This window comes from Mobula hypostoma, chromosome 4 (genome assembly GCF_963921235.1).
Source record: "Mobula hypostoma chromosome 4, sMobHyp1.1, whole genome shotgun sequence".
Taxonomy (NCBI): domain Eukaryota; kingdom Metazoa; phylum Chordata; class Chondrichthyes; order Myliobatiformes; family Myliobatidae; genus Mobula; species Mobula hypostoma.
In genome coordinates, this window is record NC_086100.1 from 61,762,667 (window position 1) to 61,787,371 (window position 24,705).

Below are 24,705 nucleotides of genomic sequence, written 5' to 3' on the forward strand. Positions count from 1 at the left end.
TACTGCTGATGGGAGGTGACTTCAACTGTTGTTTAAATCCTTTGATTGACAAAAGGTCAACCAATCAGCAGCTTCCGAGTCGTTCAGCAACACTTATTAATTCCTTTTTAATTGATTAGGGTTTGATCGAAATTTGGAGAAATCTACATCCTAATGATAGAGATTATTCTTTTTATTCACATGTTCATAAAAAATATTTGAGAATTGATTATTTTATAGCTGATTTCCGATTTTTGTCCGAAGTCCAGAAATGTGAATATGACGCTATTGTTGTTTCGGATCATGCACCTTTAAGCTTAACTTTTGAATTGAATGATGTTAGTAATGTAAACTTGCCTTGGCGTTTTCCAGAAAATTTATTACAAAGTTCAGACTTTGTAAAATTTATAGAGATTCAGATAAAAGATTTTTTTCTTTTTAATAATATGGGAGACGTGTTGAAATTGATTATATGGGGTACATTTAAAGCATATTTGCGAGGTCAGATAATCTCCTATGACTAAGCTTAAGAAACAGACAAAAATAGAGTTAGATAGGAGTTCAAAACAAATTAAAGACTTGGATAACACTTATGCAGTTTCTCTGAATATTGATTTATTTAAACAAAGGGTTGAACTTCAATCACAATATAATTTACTATTAACTTATCCTATTGAAAGAAATTTGCTTAAATTAAGAAGTCAATTTTATGTGTTTGGAGATAAGAGTAATATGCTATTAGCATACCACCTAATGGCAGTTAGAGCTAAAAGACAAATCTTAAAAATTCGTAAGGGAGATGGTAGTTTAGCTTGTAATTATGAAGATATTAATAACATTTTTCAAGACTATTACAGTGAACGCTATAAATTTCAGTTTCCAGCTGACCCTTCTAAAATGAATGCCTTTTTACAAAAGATTGATTTTCCTAGACTATCTGGTGAAGATCAACAAATTCTTGATGCTCCTTTTACTGAAAAAGAAATTCAGAAAGCTATTCTTTCAATGCAATCTGGTAAAGCTCCTGGACTGGATGGTTTTTCTGTAGGATTTTATAAGAAAATTTGAAGATTTGCTTACTCCTTATATGTTGGAAATGCTTAAAGATTCTTTTTTGTTAGGAGAGTTACCTTCCACATTTTATGGAGCTTCTATCTCTTTAATTCTTAAGAAGGATAAAGACCCTACTGAATGTATTTCATATAGACCTATCTCATTATTAAATGTGGAAGCTAAAATTCTTTCAAAAATAATGGCTAATCGGTTTGAGCATATATTAGCTAAAATTATTTCTCAGGACCAAACAGGTTTTATAAAAGGCTGTTATTCCTTTCCTAATACTCGGAGACTGTTAAATGTTATATACTCATCCCTCTCGAAGACTCCCAATGTGTTGTTTCTCTTGATGCTGAAAAGGCATTTGATAGAGTTGAATGGAAATACTTATTTAACGTTTTAGAGAAATTTAACTTTGGTACTAATTTTAATGTGGATTAGAATGATATATAAAAGCCCTATTGCCACTGTTATTACTAATAACTGCAGATCCTCCTTTTTTCGACTTTCGCGGGGTATGAGACAAGGCTGTCCGTTAAGTCCTTTGTTTTTTAATTTGGTGCTGGAACCTTTGGCTATTACACTTCATGAAGCTAAAGATATACAAGGAATTTCCATAAATGGGACTATTCATAAGATTTCCCTTTATGCTGATGATCTCTTAGTTTATGTTTCAAATCCTGAAGAATCTATTCCTAGTTTATTGAAATTATTAAATGAATTTGGAAAGTTTTCAGGATGTAAATTAAACCAGCATAAAAGTGAATTCATTCCTTTAAATGATTCTGCTTCTATATATGATGACATTCCTTTTTAAAGTTATGGATTCTTTCAAATATTTAGGTATTATCATCACTAAAATTAAGGAGACCTTTATAGAGCTAATTTAGTTCCCTTAGTGGACTTTATGAAGCAATTATTTTCTAGATGGAATCCACTTACACTTTTGTTAGCAAGTTGAATTCATGCAGTTAAAATGATGATTTTGCCAAAATTTTTATATGTATTTCAAAATATTCCTATTTTTCTAAATAATAAGTTTTTTGATCAGGTTGATTCCATAATTTCATCTTTTGTTTGGAATAATAAAAGACCAAGAATTGGAAAATATCATTTACAAAAATTAAGAAAAGGATGGAGGTCTTGCTTTGCCTAATTTAGACCATAAGACCATAAGACAAAGGAGAAGTAGGCCATTCGGCCCATCGAGTCTGCTCTGCCATTTTATCATGAGCTGATCCATTTTATCCTATTTAGTCCCACTGCCCCGCCTTCTCACCATAACCTTTGATGCCCTGGCTACTCAGATACCTATCAATCTCTGCCTTAAATACACCCAATGACTTGGCCTCCACTGCTGCCCGTGGCAACAAATTCCATAGATTCACCACCCTCTGACTAAAAAATTTTTTTTGCATTTCTGTTCTGAAAGGGCGCCCTTCAATCCTGAAGTCATGCCCTCTCGTACTAGACACCCCCATCATGGGAAACAACTTTGCCACATCCACTCTGTCCATGCCTTTTAACATTCGAAATGTTTCCACGAGGTCTCCCCTCATTCTTCTAAACTCCAAGGAATACAGTTCAAGAGCGGATAAACGGTCCTCATATGTTAACCCTCTCATTCCCGGAATGATTCTAGTGAATCTTCTCTGTACCCTCTCCAACATCAGCACATCCTTTCTTAAATAAGGAGACCAAAACTGCCCACAGTACTCCAAGTGGGGTCTCACCAGCGCCTTACAGAGCCTCAACATCACATCCCTGCTCCTATACTCTATTCCTCTAGAAATGAATGCCAACATTGCATTCGCCTTCTTCACTACTGACTCAATCTGGAGGTTAACTTTAAGGGTATCCTGTACGAGGACTTCCAAGTCCCGTTGCATCTCAGAACTTCGAATTCTTTCCCCATTTAACTAATAGTCTGCCCGTTTATTTTTTCTGCCAAAGTGCATAACCATACACTTTCCAACATTGTACTTCATTTGCCACTTCTCTGCCCATTCTTCCAATCTATCCAAGTCTCTCTGCAGACCCTCCGTTTCCTCAGCACTACCGGCCCCTCCACCTATCTTCGTATCGTCAGCAAACTTAGCCACAAAGCCACCTATTCCATAATCCAAATCCTTGATGTATAATGTAAAAAGAAGCGGCCCCAACACTGATCCCTGTGGAACACCACTGGTAACCGGCAGCCAACCAGAATAGGATCCCTTTATTCCCTCCCTCTGTTTCCTGCCAATCAGCCAACGCTCTATCCACATATGTAACTTTCCTGTAATTCCATGGGCTCTTATCTTGTTAAGCAGCCTCATGTGTGGCACCTTGTCAAAGGCCTTCTGAAAATCCAAATATACAACATCCACTGCATCTCCCTTGTCTAGCCTACTGGTAATTTCCTCAAAAAATTGTAATAGGTTTGTCAGGCAGGATTTTCCTTTAAGGAATCCATTCTGAGTTCTGCCTATCTTGTCATATGCCTCCAGGTACTCTGTAACCTCATCCTGGACAATCGACTCCAACAACTTCTCAACCACCGATGTCAAGCTAACAGGTCTATAATTTCCTTTTTGCTTCCTTGCCCCCTTCTTAAATAGCGGAATGACAATTGCAATCTTCCAGTCTTCCGGAACAATGCCAGAATCTATCGACTTTTGAAAGATCATCGCTAATGCCTCCGCAATCTCCACAGCTACTTCCTTCAGAACACGAGGGTGCATTCCATCTGGTCCAGGAGATTCATCGATCTTTAGCCTATTCAGCTTCCTGAGTACTTTCTCTGTCGTAATTGTGACTGCGCACACTTCTCTTCCTTGCCACCCTTGAGTGTCCGGTATGCTGCTGTCTTCCTCAGTGAAGACTGATGCAAAATACTTGTTCAGTTCCTCTGCCATCTCCTCATCTCCCATTACAATTTCCCCAGTATCATTTTCTATCGGTCCTATATCTACTCTCACCTGTCTTTTACTCTTTATATACTTGAAAAAGCTTTTAGTATCCTCTTTGATATTATTTGTTAGTTTCCTTTCATAGTTAATCTTTTCTCTCTTAATGACCTTCTTGGTTTCCTTTTGGAAGGTTTTAAAAACTTCCCAATCCTCTGTCTTCCCACTAATTTTTGCTTCCTTGTATGCCCTCTCCTTTGCTTTAACTTTGGCCTTGACTTCTCTTGTCAACCACGGTTGCATCCTTTTTCCACTCGAAAATTTCTTCTTTTTTGGAATATACCTGTCTTGCACATTCCTCATTTTTCGCATAAACTCCAGCCACTGCTGCTCTGCCGTCTTTCCCGCCAGTGTCTTTTTCCAGTCAACTTTGGCCAGTTCCTTTCTCAGGCCACTGTAATTTCCTTTACTCCACTGAAACACCGACACATCAGATTTCGGCTTCTCTTTTTCTAATTTCACAGTGAACTCAATCATGTTATGATCACTGCCTCCTAAGGGTTCCTTCACCTCAATCTCTCCAATCACCTCCGGTTCATTACACAATACCCAATCCAGTACAGCCGATCCCCTAGTGGGCTCAACAACAAGCTGTTCTAAAAAGCCATCTCGCAGACATTCTACAAATTCTCTCTCTTGAGATCCAGTGCTGACCTGATTTTTCCAATCTACTCGCATGTTAAAATCCCCCACAAACATCATAACACTGCCCTTCTGACAAGCCTTTTTTATTTACAGTTGTAATTTGTAGTCCACATCCCTGCAGCTGTTTGGAGGCCTATAAATAACTGCCATCAGGGTCCTTTTACCCCTGCTATTCCTTAGCTCAACCCATAAAGATTCTGCACCTTCCGATCCTATATCACCTCTTTCTAATGATTTAATATCATTTCTTACCAATAAAGCCACGCCTCCCCCTCTGCCTACCTTCCTATCCTTCCGATACACCGTGTATCCTTGGACATTCAGCTCCCAGAGACATGCATCCTTTAGCCAAGTCTCAGTGATGGCCACAATATCATACCTGCCAATCTGTAGCTGTACGACAAGATCATCCACCTTATTCCTTATGCTGCGTGCATTTAAGTACAACACCTTAAGACCAGTATTCGATACTTTTTGCTTTGATTTCACTGCAACTTTATTGCACTGCAACTCATCCCAATGGCTACACATTTGCCCCATCACCTGCCTGTCTTTCCTGACATCTTTACTGCTCACTATCTTAGAATTATTTCTGTTTTCCCCTTCCTCCACTCTATCATTCCGGTTCCCATTCCCCTGCCAAATTAGTTTAAACCCTCCCTAATAGCTCTATTAAACTTTCCCGCCAGGATATTGGTCCCCTTCGGGGTTCAGGTGTAACCTGTCCTTTTTGAACAGGTCATACTTTCCCCAGAAGTGATCACAATTATCCAAGAATCTGAAGCCCTGCCCCCTACACCAGTCTCTCAGCCAGGCATTTATCTGCCTGATCCGACTACTCTTGCCCTCACTAGCACGTGGCACAGGTAGCAATCCCGAGATTACTACCCTGGAGGTCCTGCTTCTCAGCTTCCTTCCTAACTCCTGGAGATCTCTCTTCAGGACCTCCTCCTTTGTCCTATCTATGTCATTGGTACATTTAAGAATGTATTATTGGGTGGTTAATATACGTTATGCGTGTTCTTGGTTATATTGGACCGATAAAAATGAACGACCACCATGGGTTAATCTGGAATTGAAAGCTGTGAAACTATTTTACTTAACTTCATTATTAGGATCTTCTTTACCTGTACAACTGGCCAAAATTTCTATTCTAAATATATACCCTATGATTAAGCAGTCATTACGAATTCGGTATCAGTTTCGTAAGTTTTTTAATCTTAAAAAATTTAACCTTCTTAGTTTAATTTATCGAAACTATTTATTTAACCCTTCACTTAGTGATCCTACCTTTTCTCTTTGGAGGAATAAAGAAATTTATTCCTTTATGGATCTGTTTCAAGAAGGCCGATTGATGTCCTTTGAGAAATTAGTAACTAAATTTTCTCTCTCATACTCAGAATTCTTGCAATATCTTCAGGTCAGACATTTCTTACAAGAATATTTAAGTAATTTTCCATATATACAAGATTTTGACCTGTCAGACATTATTTTAAAAATGAACCCTTTAGTGAAAGGTTTCATTGGGAAAATTTATAATTTACTATTACAACAGGATAATTATCCTTTACTTAAGATTAAGCAAGATTGGGAAAGAGAGCTTAACACGACCTTGATAACAGAGCATTGATTACGAATTTTTAAGTTGGTTAACTCTTCTTTGACTTGTGCCAGTCACTCTCTAATTCAATTTAAAATTGTACATCGTTATTATTTGCCAATGGAGAGACTGTCTAAAATATTTCCTAATGTTAATAGTGTGATAGATGTAAAACTGAGCCAGCTACACTGACACATATGTTTTGGTCGTGTTCTGTATTGAAACAGTTTTGGAAATCTATTTTTTCTACAATTTCTAAAGCTTTAAAAATTAATTTACAACCTAATAAATTGACAGTTTTGTTCGGTATAATCATAGTCATACTTTATTGATCCTGGGGGAAATTGGTTTTCGTTACAGTTGCACCATAAATAATTAAATAGTAGCAAAATCATAAATAGTTGAATAGTAATATGTAAATTATGCCAGGAAATAAGTCCAGGACCAGCCTATTGGCTCAGGGTGTCTGACCCTCCAAGGGAGGAGTTGTAAAGTTTGATGGCCACTGGCAGGTATGACTTCCTATGACGCTCTGTGTTGCATCTTGGTGGAATGAGTCTCTGGCTGAATGTACTCCTGTGCCCAACCAGTACATTATGTAGTGGATGGGAGACATTGTCCAAGAAGGCATGAAACTTAGACAGCATCCTCTTTTCAGACACCACCGTCAGAGAGTCCAGTTCCATCCCCACAACATCACTGGCCTTACGAGTGAGTTTGTTGATTCTGTTGGTGTCTGCTACCCTCAGCCTGCTGCCCCAGCACACAACAGCAAACATGATAGCACTGGCCACCACAGACTCGTAGAACATCCTCAGCATCATCCGGCAGATGTTAAAGGACCTCAGTCTCCTCAGGATCCCTCAATATATTCACAGTGTTTCCATATCAGACCAATATGTAATTGCATTTGTCACACTATCAGCCAGAAGGGCTATTGTATTAAAGTGGAAAGATGCTTCTGCTCCCACTTTGATACAATGGTTTTTCCAGGTGATGTTATGTCTTAGTTCGGAGAAAATCAGAAGTCGAACTTTTGATCCTCGGTTTGACTTTGAGAAAAGGTGGGGCTCTTTTGCCCGCTACTATCATTTGATTTGAGTTAATTAAGATGGTCCCCTTCTGATTCTTGGGTAAATGGATTTGGTTGGCAGATTGATGTCTTTCTTTTATGGAAGCTTGTATGGCGTATAGCCCCGGGTCTGTGCTCCAAATGGGTTTTGTTCCTTGTTTTTTTTGGTTAGGGTTTTTTCTGTTTTAGTTAGTAGGGGTTTTTTTTTCCTTTTCTTTTTTCCAAAAAAAAAAGCTTTAACGTTTTGTTTTTTCTTCTTATTATTGATATATTGTTTAACTTGGTTGATAATTTAACTCTTATTGTACATATTGATATGTTGACTTGATTACTTCAATGTATTTTTTTGTTGCTGATTTTCAATTAATGAAAAGAATTTTAAAAAAAGTAAGTTAATACTAATTAGGATAATGGGGGGGGTGGGGAGTTTACTTCTGTTCTTTTTTTTTTACTTCTGGTGTGCTTCTGTATATAGTGTTCCTGCCATGCCATACGAGTTCGAAAAGCCTCTGTATATACATATTGGTTTTGATGTTCGAGATAAAGTTGTTTCTTTGGGCATGAAGTTGTCGAGTGTGCCTATTTCAAAGTAAAAGTTACCACACAGTTATTTTCTGTTAAGAGCTCAAAAGTCTCCAACTGCAACTAACTTCTCAGTAACATTAACATCTCCCTAAATTACTTACCAAATCACTGCCTTTTATTTGTACCTTCCCTTCTCAAACTCTGCTGGAGCTAAGTGCAATCTTAATCGAGAGAACTGCTTACTGTACTTTGCTATAAGGCGGCTTTAACTTTTTTCTAAATGTCGTCCCTAGAAACTACAAAATCAAAATGGACATTGCACAGTACATTTTCATCTATCAGACCCAAACTGTTAACACTGGATTGTTAAAAAGAAAATAATGTAAGACACCAGTCTGAAATAACAGGCTGCAAGCTGGTGCTGATTTAAAAAATACCTTTCAGAATCAGTTTCAATATCACCGGCATATTGTCGAGAGTTCAGAGGAGGTTCACGAGATAATTCTGGGAATGAAGAGGTTAACATATGAGGAGTATTTGGCAGCTTTGGGTCTGTCCTCACTGGAATTTAGAAGAATGCTGGGGGAGCCCATTGAAACCTAACAAACGTTGAAAGGACTAAATAGGGTGGATATGGAGAAGATGTTTCCTATGCTGGGGGTATCCAGAACTAGAGGGCACAGCCTCAAAATTGAGGGGCAACCCTTTAGAACAGAGGTAAGCAGGAATATTTTTAGCTAGAGAGTAGTAAACCTGTGGAATGCTCTGCTACAAATTGTGGTGGAGGCCAAGTCTGTGCGTATACTTAAGGCGTAAGTTGATCGTTTCCTGATCGGTCAGGGCATCAAAGGATATGGCGCGAAGGCAGGTGTATGGGGTTGAGTGGGAGCAGGGATCAGACATGATCGAATGGCAGAGCAGACTAGATGGGCTGAATGGCCTAATTCTGCTCCTATGTCTTATGGTCTATGCCATGAAATTTGCAGCAGCAGTAAAATGCCAAACTGTATAGAGGATGAAGAATGAAAACTGAATTACAGTAAATATATATGTATATTAAGTGCAAAAACAGAAAATTTAAAAAAAAAGTAGTGTGGTAGTGTTCACGGGTTCAATGTCCTTTTGAAATCAGATGGCAGAGGGAAGAAGCAGTTCCTGAATCGCTGAGTGTGTGCCTCCTTCCTGATGGTAACAGTGAGAAGAGGGCACCTCCTGGGTGGTGGGGGTCGTTGATGATGGAAGCCGCCTTTCTGAGTCTTCTCAGACTTTTTAAGACTGGGTCTGCTGTGGATTTGTTTGTTTTCCATAAAGCTGTTGATTTTGATACAAAAGAGGGGAAACTATAGCAAATGCGTTAGCATTTATTGGTTCCATATCAAAATTTTTAAATCCCTGTGGCAGTGAAATGGTACTTTTTTTGTCTAACACCCCAGGAATATTGCAGATAAGCCATCTGGAGCATACTGAACCCTGATATTGACCTGTTAAAAGTGTTATCAAATGTGAAGTGGTGGCATTTTCATTGACGATCTTCAAATTTATGATTCACGATATACGCACTTCTAGTGCACGTGTGCCGGTCGTGCATGCAGCCTGTTACAGTTGCTCCGTAGTGTCTTACTTTTAAACTTTTTAACTTAGTTATTTGTTGTATTTTTTTCCTCACGGTAACACGTTGAAGCTGCACCCTCTCTAACATGCTGGTGGAGAGAGTTTTATTTGTTTTTTTTAGCGCTGGAATTAGTTACATTCGGACACGTCTCGTTAGCGTGGCAGCAGGATGGCCGCATTGTGTATTCCAGGGACCAACTGACTGCGCTCATGCCCGCCGGTTTAGTGAACAGAGCAGCAGACATCCCGGCTGAAATCTGGAGGAAAACACACAGAGGATGCAGAGGGGGGTCAAAAAGGCGAGGGAAGAGGACCGGGTCGAGACAACAGAGGCTTATGGAGAAGAGAAGTTATAAGCCGTGTCTCCCCTCTCTCATCATGGGAAATGTGAGATCGCTGGGGAATAAAATGGACGAACTGACGGCGCTTGTCAGGAGTCAGAGAACATTTCGGGAGAGCAGTATCATGTGCTTCACTGAGACGTGGCTGCACGAGGACAAACCCAATCAAAGTGTTTCCATAGAGGGCTTCCAGACCGTTCGAGATGACCGGAATTGCACTGAGAGCGGTAAGCGTAAAGGAGGGGGGCTGATGGTTCTGGTAAACAACAGATCGTGCAATCCTGGGCATATTACGATCAAAAAACGTGTTTGTAGCCCGGATATTGAACTTTTTGCTGTTGAACTCCGGCCATATTATTTGCTAAGGGAAATCTCACATGCAATTGTGGTTGTTGTGTACATCCCTCCCTCTGCCAACCCGACATCGGCGTGTAACATCACTTACACCATCATAGCCAGATTACAAACCCAGCACCCGAGTGCCCTCATTACCATCTCGGATGACTTCAACCAGGTTACCATGGCTAGAACACTGCCCAACTTTACGCAGTATGTGAGCTGTACAACCAGAGGGGAGAGGACTCTGGATTTGATGTACGCTCTCGTTAAGGACGCATACAGCTCCTCTCCCCTCCCCCCACTGGGAAGGTCAGATCACAACCTGGTGCATCTAAAACCCTGCTACGTGCCCCTGCTGAAGAGTAAACCAGCAACTTTTTTTTAAAAACCAATTTCCCCCGGGATCAATAAAGTATGACTATGACTACACCGAGGCTGTCATTTTATGCATTACACACTGATGATTATTTGGCCATCGAAAGAGGATTCAAATAGCTACAACAGACTGAAGTGGCCATGTGATGACTTAATACAAATACATGCAGTGGCCACTTTATTAGGCAACTCCTGTACCTAACAAAGTGCCCACCGAATGCTTGCTTGTGGTCTTCTGCTGTTGTAGCCCACCCACTTCAAGGGTCAACATGATGAGCATTCAGAGATGCTCTTCTACACACCAGTGGTTATTTCAGTTACTGTCGCCTTCCTGTCAGATTGAAACAGTCTGGCCATTCTCCACTGACCCCTTCCATTAACGAGCATTTTCGCCCACAGAACTACCGCTTACTGGATGCTTCTTTTGTTTCTCGCACCATTATCTCCAAACCCTAGGGACAGTCACATGTGAAAACCCCAAAAGATCAGCAGTTTCGGTAATACTCAAACCACACCACCTAGCACCAAGAATCACTTGGATCACATTTCTTCCCCATTTTTATGTTTAGTCTGAACAACAAATGAATCACTTGACCATGTCTGCAGGCTTTTGTGCACTGAGTTGCTGCCACATGATTGGCTGATTAGATATTTGAACTAACAAGATGTACAGGTGTATCTAATAAATTGGCCACTGATTATAAGATCTACAGTTCCATGTAAATTTAATTATTAGAAAGGCTGAAAAGAGACAAAGACTTACTGGTGTGAGGGGAAATATACACTTCCTCTGATTTTTCTTTCTGAGACAAGGAGTGTTAATGCATAGGTACCCAATTATCTCCTGATTTGTAACAGTTAATACTATAATAACTTCACATACAAATACTGTAACTATTACTGAAGCTTGATATATTAAATTTGGACAGGGATTTCAAACCCAATATACTTTCACCATTCTTAAAAATATTACACACACAGTATAATAAATTCACAGGAAAAAAATAGCAAAATTAAGGTCACATTTCTCAGAGATAATTGTATAAATCTATTATTAAGCTATAAAGAAAAAGGCACATTCAATTCGCCATATAAATGGCTGTGCAATCATCACAATGACTTCTTTTCCCAGTGCTGTGTCTGAAAAATCCTCTCTTTCATTTGCACAGTACTGCTAGCTAGTATCAACCAAAGACATTGGACTGATTTTCACATTTATGCTGATGACACTCAACTCCCTATAGCATTCCTGCTGTCAGACTGCTTCTGAATGAATCATAATTACTTTCAGCTAAACAACAGCAAGTCTAAACTACTAGCCCTCGCCAGCTGCTCTATTGGACCAGACTTGTCTATTTTCAGAAGATGAGCCATCACCAAAACAAGCCATTTCATCCGGGTGTCTATATAAGCATCAAGTACCTAATGTTACTAATTCCACTGACTTGCAGTTGGTTGTTGGCCCTCTACACATTAGCTTGGCTAGGTAATTCTCAAGTATTGTGAGATTACCTGTCATCTCCACTATGGGAAATATGACTGCCTTGACCAATTACCACAATCCAAAGTCTTGCACTCTGTCACACTTCAACAATACCCTTTCACAAATCCATATCCTACACCTTCACAACAACCCTTGGACTTAAAAGTACCCTAGCAAATGTGGTAGTATTCAAAAGATACTAACACCCTGTGCATTTGGTCCAAAAGCTCATTCCCTCTCATTCTCTCAATGTCTACAAACTTCATTATCCTAAGGTATGTGAGTGGCAGGGGGCAGTGGCAAGGGTGTGTCAGAGATCAAAAGAGCAGATGCTTAAGATCCATGCAGATACACACACTGAGCCAACTTTAATGTCTCTATTACCTAGGGGTGCGTCAAAGGTAATAAATAATCAAAGATAACCTGCTCTGTATATATTATAAACTGGACACAGTTTTCACTTAATAGACCTTTTTGGCATGGCTTTATTGACAAGCAAAGCCAGAATCGCATTAATATACAGGCACCAACTTAACCAATTACACCCAAAGTTTGGTGAACCATGTACAAAAGCTTATAATTTCTCACTGGCACTTAATAATTTGCTTTGAAGGATATGTGTCTTATTATTGTTTTAACAACATAACTCATTAAAAACTTCAAAGAATGGTGCTAACATTCAAAATACATGGTAACTTTAGTCCATTTGCAAACCACAGGTAATTTATTTCTGTCCAGGTTGTCGGAATTACCTTACCGTCAAAGAAAACAAATTGCTAAAGACATATTATTCCCAATTCTGTAAAGGAATCTTCTATTACATCCTGTATTCCATTATGGATTACAAGAAAATATCATTAGCGGAGGCAATTTAATAATAAATCTGAGGCTTCTCTATCTCAACTCCACATAATTTTGGTATTCCCATAATCTGTGCCAGAGCATCTCATTTCTGAAAGATACAATTAGAAACTAATACATTCTCCTTTCCATGATTCATTAGTCTTGCAATCAAGCCCCATTGCACAACTTTCTATCATAATCTATAGCTACTTATCTTATCTCAATGTGCAACATCCGACTTCTCTTCATTTGTTGTTCCTCCAATATCGAGACTCTGGAAACCCATACTCAAAATCATCCATTTATCGCTTCTTGGTTTACCTCATCCTATAAAACGTTTTACAACCTTTCAGTTGTTCTTCTGTTACAATGAGGACACTTCCTTGTGCAAATTGTGGGTTTCAGCCTTTCAACAAGACAAGACCAGAATCCTAAATATTGTAACTCTGAATGCAGATTCTTGTCAGAATGCAATTTGATCCAAAATAAAATCTCTTTCTCTCAGGCCATATGTGCTGCCTGATATTTTTAGGATTTCCTGTTCTTCAGCTATCTAACATGCATAACATCTTAGTTTTGAATCACTAAGAAGTTAACTTTGTTTTAACACACACAAAATGCTGGAGGAACTCAGCTTTGAAGGTATTTTAACATCTTCAACTGCCAACTATTTTTGAACAATGGTTGAAAATCAGTTGCACGGCTTCATAGCTTTTTCAGTGAAATAGCTGAGCTTAAAAGGGAATGAAGGAAACAAAACTTGTTAAGTTTTGAAGGGAGTGTGTGAAACACGATCTGATGAATTTAAAGGGGATATACGTAAAGGGGTCCTGTTGAGTAAAAGGTGGGTGGGAATGGGTGCGGATGAGCTTAAGCAGAACCAGGTGAACCAGTTACTAAATCACTGGGACTTCTGAACAAGGTGATGGAGGATTATTAGTGGGTTACTATGTTACAAAATACTTTACTGGACATCCTCGCAGCTCTTGGTTTAATGGTGAGATAAATATTGATTAAGGGCCCTCCAAAAAATTCATCACTAAATCAATGGGATATGGATGATTTAAAAGGAACACCTCCAAGGATTTTGCAGGTCTATACCTTTGTTTCCAATACTCACCGTGAAGACAAACTGGGTTTACCACTCTTGCTACAGCTAGTGTAAATCCCTGGGCCATCATCAAAGAAACTCCCGAGTGCCAACTTCTGTCGGATCGATTCCCTCTCATTTTTTTGGGCCTGCAAATGAAGCAGAAAGAAATTTCAGGCATAATAACTGTCTTTGTGGCTACCAGCATCAAGTTTTGAGGGTAATAGAGAAAATGTCATCAACGTAGAATCTTGAGTCCATTTCCCGTTGACTCCAAATGTTTGTAGCAGGTAATATTTCATAAACTTCTGTCTTTTACTAATTCTTTTCCATGGATTGCAACTTTTGCCCAGGCACTGCACTAACAGTATCCATACAAGGAGATAATCTCCCCCACTTGTCCCCACATCTGTACCCGAATTGTGGATTGGTTTCAGTAATTAATTCTTGGAAAATATATTTTAATGGTTCTGATTTTGAACTCCTCACATATCTCACTTGGGGCATGCTGCTTTGCCACTGTAGTGCAACACTGAAGAACTGTTAGCAAAACAAAAAGTATCAAATCCCAATATCTGAATACGTTTCTCAGCTTTGATGCTAAACAGCACCTTAGCTATTACTACATAACCATATACCAGTCCTTTCTTGATCAGTCAGTTACCGAGAAACGTTTATAAACAAGAGGATATCTGCAGATGCTGGAAATCCAAGCAACACACACAACATGCTGGAGGAACTCAGCAGGCCAGGCAGCACCTATGGAAAAGAGTACAGTTGACGTTTCGGGCAGAGACCTTTCATTATTTTGGTTATAGTGTTCAGTGAAAGAATGCCAGGAAGAATTGTGCAAAGGCACTCTACACCAGATAATAGATTTGATACAATTTTTAGTTATTTTCCTGTCAATACTGAACTGAATAAAATTATGTGGGATCAAACTCTCTAGGGAATTTGCCTGTCAGTTTTACAGCATCCAAGAAGTCAATACAGCAAAGATAGTGGATCCCTACCCCCCCCCCCCCGTAGTCCTAAAGGACATCAGCACTATTTAGCCATTTATCTAGCATTAGAAATTGTTATTTGTGACATGGGCTTCTGAGGTTGCCATGAGATGTCCCTTTGAAAAATAAAGTTGCATAGATTGCAGCATCCCATTACAGTCTGAGATCCCACTGAAAATGACGGAAATTCCCAGACAAATTCTGATACCTACATCATACACTTCCCTTGTAGTAGTGACACTGGTGACCCTTGCTACAGCACTGTTTTATTAGCACACTGGCAAAGTACTGCAATACCAAAACTGTTGAGAATGGTAATTAACTTCAGGAAGCCATCTAGAGAACTAGCCTTCTGGTTAAAAGGAGGACCAATTGTATGGAATGTGCTTTACAGGTGAGGCATATAAATGAACTGACAGGAACAATGATAAACTCCCCTCATTGTGCACTTGATGCCCCTGACAGCACAATCCTCGGAAAATCAGACCACTCAGTAATATTGTACTTTTCTGTCAGGTTTGCATCATGAGAAAGCTCATGAATTAGCAAAGCATATCAAAATTAGAAAGGTACAATACGGTGCAAAAGTCGGTGTTAACGAGTCTTGGAGGAGTGCCGGGGGGTGGGGGTGGTGGGTGGCTCTGGTGTAGAAACACACAGCCCTGAGACACCAGGCAAGATTATTTCATTCTAAACGATTGGTTTATTGATCAATATTGAATGTGCCTCTGGTGCTTCCCACTGCTTCCCCTCTTCCTTCCATGACTCCCCTCTCCCTGCCCCCTTCCCACTCTCAGTCTACAATAGAGACCCATATCAGAATCAGGTATATCATTCACATATGCCATGAAATATGCTTAATTTTGCGGCAGCAGTACAGTGTAATAAAAAAAACAGTACTGTGCAAAAATCTTCGGGGGGGGGAGGTGTGTGTGTCTGTGTCTTATTGCATACTGCTGTGTGTTGTTGTTGCCTGGACATGTGTACTGCTGTTGTGTTGAGGCGGTGCACTGTCCAATAAATGGAGTGATTGTCTTGGACAATTCTCTGGTAATCACAAGACCCTGTTGGACATTGGTAAGATAGAATACTACAAGTCAGCTTCACTGGTTCAATGGTGAGACCAGTGGTAGGGGAGCTGCGTTGCTTCAGTCGTTGCACATTGGATTGCCTGTCGCAGCTGTCCAGGGGAGGAAACATAGAGACTGTGTGGGAGAGCAGAGGCCTCTGTGGGTGTGCTGGACTCCACACCGGGTTGGGAGCTGACCCTTCCTATCAGTGCTGCCCTCTGGTGTTCACTCAGTGGAAAAACAAGCAGACCAGGAAAAAATCCCGTGCACCATCAATCTACTGGACATGCCACTCAGGGACTTCCGCTACGTGTTTGCGTATGCTTATCTGCTATCATGACCATACGTGCTATGTGCTGTGGTAATGTGTTTTGCACCTCGGCCCCAGAAGAACACCGTTTCATTTGGCCACATTCATGCATGGTTGAATGATAATTAAACTTGAACATGAATTTATTTACAAATGTTGCAGTGTTTGGTTGGATTCTATGCCATTGAAGCTTATGGTAATATGAGCACTAGCAGCACACTGTACACAATAGAACTGGTATGTAAGCACTAACAGGTTGCTGCTGTTACGTGATGGGCTTTGGTAGGTGAAATACAGCAAAGCAGAGATCAAGGCAAGAGAATAAACCAGTTTGAAGAGCTTCCGGGAATCACCCTTTCCGATGCTGTTTGAGAAGCAGCAACAAGATACAACGACTATCACCTCCTTTCAACTACTTGGTGTCTTGGTGGAAACCTTGCTCACTGGTTTTAAATTTATAACAGTTCTAGAAATTTAAGGCACATAACCTCAAATGGTGAGTCTGTCCCCAAAGAGCAAAGCAGTGATTATCCCAAGCAAATGATAAAAATTGGCGTTGTACACTTGCTGATAATGCTCCAGTTTAGACCCTCTTGCCGACAGGGTTATAAAATTAACCCAAAGATTGTTCTTTAATTTTACCTCCAAATAAATCCATCAAGTTGACAAGTTTTCTTGCCCACTGTATGACTCAATAACTATTGAATTTAAATATAATGGGAAAAACAGAAAATTATCACTGGTTTAATCATTGAGCTTCAGCAAGTGGAAAGAACTCATGAGACAAGCATTTGTCAACTTTTTTTTTACTGAGGATGTCATGTTAACGGGGGACAGGGCCTCACCCTCGATGTCTGCAAAACAAAAGGTTCCCTACTAATGCATCCCCACTTAAAAGCATCCTTCAACAATAAAAACTCCCGGAAAATGTAAACTTTGTGCAATATCTTAAGAGCCACCTCTGAGCAAAGGCAGATATTAGAGATAAAATTCAACATAACTTCAGTGTGACAGGTCACTTGACTCCTGAAGATCAAGACCTCAAAACTGACAAAATGCTTATGCATTGATTGGCTGCAATGATTCCTGCTGTCTTGTCTGTTTCAAAGCAATGGTCAGATAGCACCTGTCCCTGTCAAAATCTTCAAATACACTGGCAGAAGAAACTTGGTGACCTCTTTCGAGGCAGCAAACTTCCCCAGCACTGAGCCCCTAATTACTGGCAGCTGATTCCAAAATGAAAAAAGGAAGTTGCCTTTTAAACTCACAAGAGCACACAGGCCATCAACTTTTTGCTGTTGATGTTTCTGTAGCAGGAAATTTTTTTTTAAAAAAGAGGTCGAGTTGCCAGCTCGACGTTCAACCCAGCGCAGATGGAAAGCGTGCCAGGGGAGTTGGCTGGGTTTGAATGCGGGAGCCTTCACTCCGAAGTCCGGCGCTGATGCCACTACACCACCAGCCACCCCAGCTGATTCCAGTGGTAGGTTAAATCATTTACAGGCCTGATACACAAGTGTTCCAAAACAGACACTCCACTAGGAGTTAACCCACAGTTAAGTGGCATCAGTTAGTCTTGCGAGACCATGGATCTGGACCTGGAAAGTCTTCACTCTCCATGGCGCAGGCCTGGGCAAGGTTGTATGGAAGACCAGCAGTTGCCCATGCTGCAAGTCTCCCCTCTCCACAACACCAATGTTGTCCAAGGGAAGGGCATTAGGACCCATACAGCTTGGCACCAATGTCGTCACAGAGCAATGTGTGATTAAGTGCCTTGCTCAAGGATGCAACACGCTGCTTCGGCTGGGGCTCGAACTCACGACCTTCAGATCACTAGTCAAATGCCTTAACCACTTGGTCACGTGCCCACTAACCCACAGTACAATGGTACTAAGTGAAGACAGGAACAAATGCAAGGATGTCCTTAAATCCCTGAAAAAGGGTAATTTACCCAATGGTTTGATGGAAGTTTTAAAGCATGACTGCTAAAAACAGTGAGTGGTCTTTTTGCAATGGAATCACAAGTGCTGTGACCACACAGAAGCCCAGCAATAAATGGTGAAAGGAAAGTACCAACTTCAAAGGCCGTCCCCGTCAAGACCCTCCTGCCCCATCTGTCTTAGAGTCTTCAGGTCATGGAAGGAAGCTCACCTTGGGGGCTCTGAAATGAACCAGTGCTGATGTCACACATTATACCAATTTCATGACTGTAGAAAACTGGCTGGGCTACAAAATAGATAAGAATCCTATAAGCCGATTCTTTACCATGTGCCTGCCTTCTTTGCCCGATTGCCACCCCAATCATCTTCAGAAGAATCAGAATCAGGTTTATTATCATTGGCATGTGTCGTGAAATTTCATCTTGTTTTAATCAAATGCCAGCATTTTTTTTAACATATGAGAAGCAAGCCAGTGACAGACCTGGTTATCAAATTTTAATTACTATCCTTGGAAATGTCAATATGCAATTAATGACCTATGATTTAATCAGGAACTACAGCTGAGCAATTGGTTGCCAATCCATAAATGGCAAATCATTCCACATCCTTTAACTTGGAAATTCCATACAGCTGGGAACAAATCTTAAAGTTAACATGACATTAAGAAAACATTCCACTGCATTTTTCAAACAAATAATCCATCTTTAACTATAACTTTAATCCATCTTTAGTATTTTCCAGCACTAAAATTTCAACAGATATTAAATTACAATTGTAGCAGGTAGGGGTAGCAGATCCAAGAGGGTTGAATCAAATGCTAAAGTATAGGTTTGTTAATAAGGTGCTAAGGAATCTTAGATCGGCTACAAACTACAAAATTCACAGCTTGATGATTAAACAGGAAGAGTTAATGATTGAATACTCCAGCTTCAGCAAGAAAATTTAAACCCATGAGCACACAGAATCATAAAGCAACACCACACCAATACAGGCCCTTCAGCTCAATGGCTCCCTGATGGCCACAGTGCCCAACCAATTTCCTGTGTTTAGCCTATATCCCTCAAAATTTCACCCCTCCATATACCTATCCCAGTGCTTAAAAATGGTACTATTCTACCTGCCTCAACCACTTCCTCAGGCAGCTCATTCTATATCTTCACCATCCCGATGTGGAAAAGATAGCCCTCAGGTACTTTAAATCTTCCCCCTCTCACCCTACATCTATTCCCCCTATTTAGGGCCCTCTTACATGTTGGGGAGGGGGACTGTTACCGGCCACCTTATCTATGCCTCTCATAATTTTTAAACATGTCTATAAGTCACCCCGATTCCCTTACTTGCCAAGAAATAAAGGCCAAGCCTGGTCAACCTCTCTCCATTACTCAGACCATCTAGTCCTGGGAACACCATTGCAAATCATTCCTGCACTTTTTCCAGTTTAACCACATCTTTCCGATATAAGCACAACCAAAATTATGCACAATACTCCAAGTGCGAGCCTCATCAAGGATTTCAACATAATGTACTAACTCCTATATCAATGCCCTAAATGACTGAAAACACCAATAATCGAAAAGTTATCTGCCTGTTGCAAAACTTTCATCATTTCACTGCCAAACTGCAATGCAGGCTAATGAAGGAAAGCATTCTATTTAGGACAGGCAAGCATTGAACAAGTACCTAATCATGTAAGCATTGTTTCACTGTAAATCAGTATTAATTTTGGTTACTAGTAGCAAAGGATGGAGGTCTCGCTTTGCCTAATTTAAGAATGTATTACTGGGCTGTTAACGTGCGATACATGTCCTTTTGGTTATATTGGGTTGATAAGAAGGATCGGCCTAGCTGGGTAGATTTGGAATTGAAAGCTGTGAAACAGTTTTACTGTATTTAACTTTGTTATTGGGAGCTGCTTTGCCTATACAATTAGCTAAAGTTGCTAATTTAAACTTATACCCTGTGATTAAGCATTCTTTACAAACTTGGCTTCAGTTCCACAATTTTTTTAATCTAAAAAAATTTAAGCTTTGTAGTTTAATTTATCGAAACTACTTTCTTAAGCTGCCTTTGAGTGATCCAATTTTTTTACTTTGGGAAAATAAAGGTATTAATTCTTTTTTGGATTTATTTAAAGAAGGTAGACTGATGTCCTTTGAACAATTAGCAAAGTTCAAGCTTAATATTCTATGATGGTGCACACTGGGAAATAGCTTGTAAGAGATCAAACTGAGACAGACCTTAGTATTTACAATTTTACCAGACTATAATCGCTGGAAATGTCACCTCTATATTAAAATATTATGGATCAATTTAAAGGGAATAACATTTTAATAGGGAGAACATTTTGAAATATTAGCAAATCTTAGTTCAACATAAAAATCAACCAAATTAATGAAATATTAAACTTTGAAATTAGCTTTTGCGTCAGAAGTAAATGATGTTTCTTCTTAACAAGAGAAATTCCGAATGATGTAAAAACAGCAGTTTTAAAGACCTCGTGTTTATGGTGAAGAATTTAAAATATGTTCCAAACAGAGAGTTCCAAACATGTCCCAGGACAAAGTCCTAATCCTCAGAAATACATCAGATAAATACCATCATAATTAATTAAATAAAAATGTTTACAAATCCTCTGCAATTAACAAACCTCAAACAATTTGGAAGCAACTCCCCCCCCCCCACAACTCTCACCATTAACAATACTAACAAGTATTCAAAATAGATCTCCAGCAAAAGAATTTAAGACCATTCAATTTCTTTTTTAAATAGAATTGCATGAAACATCAGGCTGGAATGCATATTCAAAGTTCAAAGTAAATTTATTATCAAAGTACCCATATGCAACCATATACCACCTTGAGATTCATTTCTTGCAGGCATTTACAAGAAGAGAAATGCAGTAGAATTTTACAAAAAAAACTATACTTGAACAGACTGACAAACAACCAAAGTGCAAAATGAAAAAAACAATACTGAAAACATGGGCAATGAGTCCTTGAAAGGAAGTTTATAGGTTTCAGAAGTCGAAGTACTGGTGATTGAAGTTATTCACATTAATTCAGGAACATGATGGCTGTCGGGTAATAACTTCCTGAATCTGGTGGTGTGGTACCCAAGGCTTCTGTACTTCTTTCCTGAATGTATTGCGAGATGAGGGCACGGCCTGGATAATGGGGGGTCTTTGATGATGGATGCTGCTTTCTTGTGGCAGAATTCCATGTAAAGGTGCTCAATGGTGGGGAGGGCTTTGCCCGTGATGCACTGGGCTGTATCTATCACTGCTGTAGCCTTTTCCATTCCTAGACTTTAGCGTTTCCATACCAGGCCATGATGCAACCAGCTAGAATACTCTCCACTGAGCATCTATAGAAGTTTGTCAAAAACTTTGGTGACATACTGAATCCATGCAAACTTCTACTGACAACTGTAGTAACTGAAAAGATTACACATTCCACAGATCAGAACTGCTCCTGTGCTACTAGTGATGGTGTGAGGGGAAGGGTTCATGAAACCCCCTGGACAAACATAGATTATGGCACAGTATGGGCTCTTCAGCCACAATATTATGCTGCCTTATATAAACCTAACTCAATGATTAATCTAACACTTCCTTCCTACACAGCCCACCTCTCCAGCTCTCATACATCCATGAGCCTATCAAAGAATCTTTTGAATGTACCTATCGTATCTACTTTCTCTAAGTTGCCAGTTAGTATCAATGAACACCTTATGACCATGTGCCCTGAGCTGACTAACAACCAAATGGCTACAGCTGAGTACCTCTGCTCCAACCCTAGACTCACCAGATGATGTTAGGAGACCTTCTACACTGACCTAGACTGCATACTATCAGATATTCCCAAGGAAGACAAGGTCATTCTTCCTGGAGACGTCAATGCTAGAGCTGGAAGGGACAGTGGCTCCTGGAAAGGCACAATTGGGAAGGAAGGTGTTGGCAACATCAACTCCAGTGGAGTCCAAGCGTGCTGAACATGACCTGACCATCATCAACACCCTGTTGCGCCAGAGAAACAAGGTGAAAACTTCGTGGATGCATCCGCGTTCAAAGGCTTGGTATCTTATCGATTGCGCCATTGTTCAGAGGGATTGCAGAGGCGTAAAGAATACAAGAGCCATGATCAGTGCTGAGGATGGCTGGACAAACCATCGCTCACAAGTGACGATCAAAACCCTGTGGAAGGGTAAAGTGCAAAAGAAGCTGAGCCATCCCAGGTTCAACATCGAGAGCCTAAGAGACACACTGAAGGTACAAGGTCTCCAGGAGGCCCTTTCTGAAAGACTCCCAAAGCACGCAATGTCTGGAGGCCGTTTAAGCACATTGGACCACTCGAAAGACTACCATCCTTGATGCATAAAACCATCAGTGGAGACAAGACCACTAAAGAGAAAGATTGAAGAAAATAATGAAATAGAAGAGCTAATCAACAACAAAAGGAAAGCTTTCTGTGCCTGGCAGAAGGACATCAACTGCAAGGCAAAAAGAGAAGCCCACTCCAAAGCTAAGGCCATGGTCCAGTGGAAAGTAAAGGAAATGAAGAATCGGTGGTGGACTGAGAGGGCCCCAGAAATACAGTACCTCACTGACTGGTGATATCAGGGGTCTCTATTGCCTCCAGGGCAGTGTATAGCCCAAAACTATCGTGGCCTAAAAGTCCTTCACTCCAAAGATGGGCAAAGGTTGCAAAGTGCACTCCTGGAGGACAGAAAAAGCAGTTCAAGGACAATATCAAGACACACTTGAGGAAGTGCGACATCAACTTGAATAGAGGGAGAAATTAGCAGAGGCCAGAAAAAGCTGGAGAAGGACTGTCCGTGAGGGGACTGCACAGCTCAAATACCTCCACCATACAGCTGAGACTAGGTGGCTTCAACCACCACCATTCCAATGGCCTACAACTGCCAACACTGCAATAGGACTTGTGGATCACGGATCGGCCTCTTCAGTCATCTCAAGACCCACAAGTGACCAGATCGACCACCAGAAGAATCATACTTGACCACGAGTGATCGCTGATGATGACATTCACCGCAGTCAGTGCGTTCCAAGTGTCCACCACTCTGTATATAAAACCTACCATTTCCCTAGGCTTTCCTCCACCCACCTTCAAGTTCAGTCTTCCGAACTTCACACTTTTCTGGATTGAACTCCATCTACCACTTCTACACCAAATTTTGTATTTTGTCTATAACCCATTGTAACATACAGAACCTTCTATACTATACCTCCAACCTTCATGTCATCTGCAAACTTATTAACTCACTCATCTGCTTCCCCATCTACAAACCCCATTTCCAGAAAAGTTGGGATATTTTCCAAAATGCAATAAAAACAAAAATCTGTGATATGTTAATTCACGTGAACCTTTATTTAACTGACGAAAGTACAAAGAAAAGATTTTCGATAGTTTTACTGACCAACTTAATTGTATTTTGTAAATATACACAACTTTAGAATTTGATGGCTGCAACACACTCAACAGAAGTTGGGACAGAGTTAAAATAAGATTGAAAAATGCACAGAATATTCAAGTAACACCGATTTGGAAGACTCCACATTAAGCAGGTTAATTGGTAGCAGGTGAGGTATCATGACTGGGTATAAAAGTAGTGTCCATCAAAGGCTCGGGAGTACTTCAGAAAACCATTGTCACTCAACACAGTCTGTCGCGGCATCCAGAAATGCAACTTGAAACTGTATTACACAAGGAGGAAGCCATACATCAACTCTATGCAGAAACGCCGGAGAGTTCTCTGGGCCCGTGCTCATCTCAGATGGACCGAAAGACTGTGGAACCGTGTGCTGTGGTCAGATGAGTCCACATTTCAGCTAGTTTTCGGAAAAAACGGGTGTCGAGTTCTCCGTGCCAAAGATGAAAACGACCATCCAGATTGTTATCAGTGAAAGGTGCGAAAGCCAGCATCTGTGATGGTATGGGAGTGCATCAGTGCCCACAGCGTGGGTGAGTTGCATGTATGTGAAGGTACCATCAACTCTGAGGCGTATATTAGGATTTTAGAAAGACATATGTTGCCACCAAGGCGACGTCTCTTCCCGGGACGTCCAAGCTTATTTCAGCAGGACAATGCCAGACCACATTCTGCACGGGCTACAACAGCGTGGCTTTGTAGGCATAGAGTGCGTGTGCTTGACTGGCCTGCTGCCAGTCCAGATCTATCTCCTATTGAAAATGTATGGCGCGTCATGAAGAGGAGAATCAGATAATGGAGACCATGGACAGTTAACAGCTGAAGTCTTATATCAAGCAAGAATGGACAAAATTTCCAATTGCAAATCTACTACAATTAGTATCCTCAGTTCCAAAATGATTAAAAAGTGTTATTAAAAGGAAAGGTGATGTAACACAATGGTAAACATGCCTCTGTCCTAACTTTTGTTGAGTGTGCTGCAGCCATCAAATTCTAAATTTGTGTATGTTTACAAAATACAATTAAGTT

The 24,705-nt window shown here is 40.3% G+C and overlaps 1 protein-coding gene across 9 annotated transcripts in view; it reads right to left on the reverse strand.

Annotated features, from left to right (window-relative positions):
• The window catches only part of schip1 (schwannomin interacting protein 1), a 212,651-nt gene that overhangs the window by 77,154 nt on the left and 110,792 nt on the right, over positions 1-24,705 (reverse strand). For all 9 annotated transcript variants that reach the window (XM_063045853.1, XM_063045851.1, XM_063045854.1 and 6 more), the window contains one exon: positions 13,938-14,056. In XM_063045853.1, coding sequence (XP_062901923.1) covers positions 13,938-14,056 — 119 coding nt within the window. The remainder of the gene's footprint in view (positions 1-13,937; positions 14,057-24,705) is intronic.